The 6,079-nt window shown below is 54.5% G+C and overlaps 1 protein-coding gene across 1 annotated transcript; it reads left to right on the top strand.

The window, feature by feature from the left end:
- Window positions 1–2,170: 2,170 nt before the first annotated feature.
- On the top strand, window positions 2,171–3,517 carry ADRA2C (adrenoceptor alpha 2C; the record flags this gene model as incomplete). The annotated part of the gene is made up of 1 exon (XM_084266996.1): window positions 2,171–3,517. The coding sequence occupies exon 1, from the start codon at window positions 2,180–2,182 to the stop codon at window positions 3,515–3,517; it is 1,338 nt and encodes a 445-aa protein (XP_084123122.1). The 5' UTR covers window positions 2,171–2,179.
- Window positions 3,518–6,079: the final 2,562 nt, after the last annotated feature.

Here is a 6,079-nt window from a genome sequence, read left to right as displayed (position 1 = left end):
TTGGGCAGCTTCAAAACTAGGGACTAGGCATGGAATCCAGTCAGGTTGTGGTTTTCAGCACTGCTGTGCCCTGTTGAGCCCTGCCTGTCACAATGGGAAAAAGGACCCATCCCACACAAGCCGGTAACGATGCCACACAGCATAACGGGAATGTATTATTCTGGAATAAAAGCAAACGAACTGGCTGTGGATGAATTCACACTCTGGCTCACCTGAAGTGAACACAGCTAATCCTGTGGCTGGGGTTATGCTGCTGCTGCCAGTAGCGTAACACACGCTCTTTTGCAGCCTGGCACAAGAAAAGCAAGCGGAGCAGCAGCAAGGAGAGCAGCGAGAAAGAACTTGTGATCCAAAAATCCAGGCAACAGGATGGGCTCCCAGAAGAGGCATGCTGTGCATATGGCTGTTCTCTGTACCTTATACCCTAATCTCACAATGCCCCCCAGGCAATGGGGCTGGGGGATATAGGGGGAGCAGGTGGAGGAAGGGGCTTGGGAAGACAGAACATACTCTTAGGTGCAGGGCAGTGGCTTTTTGCAAGGACCACGTAGGGCCAACAGAGCGGGGCTACCCTGAGCCACCTTCTTCTACCTTCTGCTGAGCAAGTTCAGCTAAAGAAAGGCAGGCATTAAAGTGGCCAAGATCTGATTCTTATTGCCAGTTCTCTAATTTTTCTTTCCAAAGGAAGATAATGGAAGTCACAGGGCCGTCAGCAACGGTCTGAAGACCCCTCGAAGCAGATGGGCGGGGATGAGACAAGCCCGAAGATCCGCTCATCCCCCGGGCCGGGCGGGGGGACCAGGCGGGGTGAGCGGATCCTGGGGCTTGTCTCCTCTTTGCGAAGTAACAAGCTGCTACCGCCGGCTGCTGACAGCCCGACCTCTCACATCTTCCAAACCCCGAAGCTCCCAGCAGAGGAAACGCTACTCCTAAACTCCCCCCGGGGCTTTCTCCCCCGAGATTTCTCCGCTGTCTCGACTGAAGCCGAACACCCCCCAAGAGCGCTCCCCGGTTCCCTCCCTGGCCAGCGCCGCCCGGTGCGGCTTCGCACCGACCTCCATCGGGAGAAGCGTCTGGGGGAAGAAGCCGCCTCTGTCCGGCGAGCACTTACACTGAACCTTAAACACCGCTCATACGTCCCCAAGGTGGCCGAGGAGCCCCCCGCCCTCCCGCGGTCCCCCCAGGACGACGCGGCGCCGCCGGCCGGGCACTGCCGCCCGCTTCGTGCTAGCGGGCAAGGCCGCCCCCTAGTGGGCGAGGCCGACGCCACACTCCCGGCAAGGGAACCCGGTGCCGCTTCTCATGGCAGCGGCAACTTCTGCTCCCCGGAGCGGCCGTTTCCCCTCCGAGCCGAGCCGCGGCGAGGAAAAAGACCTGCCCGGTCACAGAGCGGGGCCGGAGGAGGAGGGGAGCGCCGCGGCACCTCGCCGCCGCCCCTCCCGGAGGCCACGGCAGCCGCTCGGCACGGGACAGCGCCGCCGCGGGCAGGGGAGGGATAGCCCGGCCGCGCCTCTCCGCGGCTCCCGGCGCGGGAGAACCGGCAGCGAGCGGCGGCGCTCGGGGCGTTTTTCCGCCCGCTGGGGTGTTCCGCTGAGGCGGGCGCGGCGGCTTCACCTGGCGGGACTGAGCATGCGCGCGGCGGCGGGGCACGCCGCCGATTGGGAGCGCGATGCAAGACTAGGACGGAGCCGCCGGGCAGCCGCGACTTCGCCGAGAGCGCGCTGCCGCGCCGCCGGAGCGGGGGCGCCGGGAGCCGCTCTCCATGGGATTTGATGCCGCCGCTGCTGCCGCCTCGGAGCCTGCTCCCTGCGAGGATCCAGCTCCCGCCGGGGACTCCCGTTGGCCGGGCGGCGTCTCCTCCGGAGCCGCGGGCTGCCTTGAGCCGGGCATGACCGGGCGGGCGGCGGGGGTCAGCCGTGCCCCTCCGTCCCCTCGCCGGGGGCCGGGCGGAGGCAGCGCTGCCGCGCTCCGTGCCGCGGCGGGGCGGCGCTGTCCAGCCCTGCCCTGAGGGGCCGGGGGCAGAGGCGGGGAGGCTCCGGCGCTGGGAGCCGCGCGGCGGGGCGGCCGTTGGACCGTCGGCGGGGGGCGATGAGGGCGGCGGGACGGCGGCGGCGGGGCGGCGGGGCGGGGCAGGGGCTCCGCCGGGCTCTCTAGGACGCCGGCGCCCCGTACTCCCACCATGGATCTGCTGCTGGTGGTGAACACGAGCCTGGGCTCCCCCAACGAGTCCCTGACGCTGCCCCCCTCCTCGCCGTCCTCCTCGGCCCTCCTGCAGCCGCCCTCCCCCTACTCCCCGGCGGCCGTGGCCAGCCTGGCGGCGGTGGTGGGCTTCCTCATCGTCTTCACCATCGTGGGCAACGTGCTGGTGGTGATAGCTGTGCTCACCAGCCGGGCGCTGAGAGCCCCCCAGAACCTCTTCCTGGTGTCCCTGGCCAGCGCAGACATCCTGGTGGCTACCTTGGTCATGCCTTTCTCCTTAGCCAACGAGCTTATGAATTACTGGTACTTCGGCAAGACTTGGTGCAACATTTACCTGGCGCTGGATGTGCTCTTCTGCACCTCCTCCATCGTCCACCTGTGCGCCATCAGCCTCGACAGGTATTGGTCGGTCACACAGGCGGTGGAGTACAACCTCAAGCGGACCCCCCGCCGGATCAAGGCCATCATCCTCACTGTCTGGCTCATTTCAGCTGTCATCTCCTTCCCGCCATTGATCTCCATGTACCGGGACCCTGAAGGAGATAGCTTTCCACAGTGCAAGCTCAATGATGAGACATGGTACATCCTTTCTTCTTGCATCGGCTCTTTCTTTGCACCCTGCCTCATCATGGTGTTGGTCTATATCCGCATCTACCGTGTGGCCAAGCTAAGGACCAGGACCCTCTCTGAGAAGCGTACGATGCCAGAGGGGTCCTCCCAGACTGAGAATGGCTTGAGCCGCGCTGCTGGGGGCTGCACATCCCTGAGGATGCAGCTGGGAGAGAACGGACATTACTCAGTGCATCACTGGCGCAAAGCCTCTGAGCTGGAGGACATTGAGCTGGAGGAGAGCAGCACCTCGGAGAGTAGACGGAGGCGGAGCCGGGAGGAGCATCCCCGCAAAAGCAGCAAGAGCCAGTCCTTCTCCTACTCCTATTCCTCCAAGCACTCTAGTAGCCGTCTCTCCCGCTCTAGCAATCGCTCCATGCAGTTCTTCTCATACCGCCGTCGCCGGAAGCGTAGCAGCATCTGCCGTAAGAAAGTCACCCAGGCCCGGGAGAAACGCTTCACTTTTGTGCTGGCTGTGGTCATGGGGGTCTTTGTAGTTTGCTGGTTCCCTTTCTTCTTCAGCTACAGCCTCTATGGTATTTGCCGGGAGGCATGTGAGGTCCCCGAGACTCTCTTCAAGTTCTTCTTCTGGATTGGGTATTGCAATAGCTCCCTCAACCCAGTCATCTACACCATCTTCAACCAGGACTTTCGCAGGTCCTTTAAACACATTCTCTTTAAGAAGAAGAAGAAGAACTTCCGACATTGAGCTGGAGGGATGGATTTGCCTTGAGCAGGAGCGGAGTTAAAAGAGAAGGAGAATGCTCTATCCTGAAAAGGGAGGGAAGAGAATATGGGTTTGGGGGCTTAGAGAGAAGGAGGAGGGCTCGCCCCTTTGGTCGAGCAGAGTGGTGGTATGGGGTACGAGCGTTGTGTTGGGCAGGCTAAGGGCATTCACCGTGGTACAGAAGGTGACGTGGTGCTTCAGGAGTGGGGCTGGAGTGCAGATGGGTAAACGGGGAGGGGAGCAACTGTCTTTGAATGCTGACGGTGGGCATTGGGAGTTAGCAGAGGAAAACAGGCTAAGGCACTGAGTTTGGGAAGCAGTGCGATTTTATGGGCTCTGGAATTTTGTGGGAAAACAAGTAGAGACATCAAGAGGAAAGGATTAAGTGGCAGTGGTGGTGGAGATTTCAGTATTTATAAATAGAGCAGCTGGGGCCTGTGATGGGCTCACCCCAGTAAGAAATTGGCTTTTACTGCTAAGGGGGGCAAGAAAGTGCAAAGTACCAGGCACTGAGTCTTTTGAGTTACGGAAGGATTTAAATGTTTGCCAAAAAATCCTAAAGAACAATCCAAACTCTTTTCTAAATAAACCTTTGTACTGTTAAAACCTTCTGAATGATGATTTTACACAGAGCTTAAGTCAAACAGAAAGCGTGGGGTTTCTTTTTCTTTGGAGGGGTCTTTGCATATAGAGCTAGATGGGAAACATTTTTCCTGTCTTCCCATAATTTTGTCGGTGGGGTAAACATGGGAGTCTTGCATGTTTTCATGAAATACAGAAAAGAGCACATACACCCCATGGCCTTATTTCCCCCTGTCTGATTGCCAGGCAGTGAATTCCTGCCCTGTCCCTTTCGGATCAGTGGCCTAAGCACCTTGCTGTCCTGGAACAAGTAGTGGAAAAAAATCCTTTTGGTGAACTCACATAACATTTTCTGAGTTAAAAGGGAAAAAAAATCCCCAACTCTCCAACCAGCTCAACTTGCATGTACCCTGGGTAACTTCTTCCCCACTCTTTATAGATCCCCCTCAAAAGGCTTGTCTCAGGGGCTGGATGCGTGCTGCTCTCGTTCTCAGACAGGCAGTTGGAGGCAGTCTGCCATGCAGATTTTCAGAGGCAGAGCAGTCACCACACCACTAAGGTCTTTAAATCGTTCGTATTTACAGCCTTAGAGCAACTAAATATTTTATATTTCTTCTTTTTAATGAGAAGCATACATTGCAGATTGCCAGTGGTATATGTGAGCAAATCTCTATAAAGAAAGTGCAGCTGTTCCAAACCTTTGATATTAATGCTGCTTTCTTTCCCTTTCCCTATTTGCATTTCTAGTTCATTATATCAGAATATTTTTCTTGGGGGGAGGGGAGAGAATAGGGGAGAAGAGTTTGAATACTTATTAAAGCAAACGGTATTTTCCCATGGGTTTATAAAATGTCATAAACTGTAATGAAGAGAGTGAGAGATGGGGACTGATGGCTTTACATTCACCACTGAATGCATATCGAGGGTAAGACTCAGCTGAGCATTTGCATCCTTCTCCACCTGTGCTTCTGCAAGGTGTGTATTCTGATTGCAGGGTAAATACTGCTCCATTTTATGTGTATCACCCCTTCCATGGGCTGCAGGGTATGGCATCTGCCTCAAACCAACCTTTCCATAGTAAACAGCTTTTTGAAAAATGGAGCAAAAATCTAGTCTACAGCAGGCTTCTTGAAACAGCTACCTTGAATCTATACCTGAGAATCATTAAATATCCCCTCCTCTGCTGCCTCTGTCTGTCTGAAAGGTGTCTGTAGCCTCTCTTCTTTTGAAATCTCAATGGCATAAAGAAAGATGATAGGGCAGTCACTTTGTTCCATCAGTGTTTCATAATAAGCATTTGGTTCTCTTTACTCTGGAAAAGGAGATTGTCGGTGTCTATGATTCCGGTGTTAATTCAATAGAGAATTTAACTTCAGGGCCGACTCAAGTCAGAGTCTTCTGCCAAAGTAAAGATTAGATGATTGCACCGAACGCATTAGGAGTTTGCTTCATTTCACTAAAGAAACAATTGAGACATTTTCAAAATCCTAAGTCTGTAACTTATTGGGTCCTTTCTTGAAATAAGGCTTGGAGTTGTGGAAAGATTTGAGCTTTGTTTAATATGTATCTGCACTTAAAGAAAGGATGTTAAGACTTATTTTCAGGATCATCCCTTTGTAAATGGCAAATGGTTTAGTGCAAGTACATACCTGAGGCGGATAAAGAGAAAAAAATAGCAACCAAGAGGGGGAGATTACAAGCCATTTTCTCTTTTGCAAAATGGAGAATTCTTTTTAAAGTTACATCAAGAAGAGCTGAAACAACATCATATTATTTGTAGGTAACGATGTAGCTAAAAAGTTCAGGTTTGCTTAATCTGAAGAAACTATATAATTGCCAGAGCAACCAAAGCAACACATGGTACATAGCTACTACCTCTGAGCTACTGGACAGCTTCATTAGAGATACCCATTCCTACCAAGAGGAAGGTCTGCTTTTGTCACTGAATGCTCGTTTAGAGTG

The sequence above is a fragment of the Gallinula chloropus genome, assembly GCF_964237585.1.
Source record: "Gallinula chloropus genome assembly, chromosome: 7".
Lineage (NCBI taxonomy): Eukaryota > Metazoa > Chordata > Aves > Gruiformes > Rallidae > Gallinula > Gallinula chloropus.
Note: the sequence above shows the minus strand (reverse complement) of the source record. Positions and strands in the feature narration are given on the sequence as shown.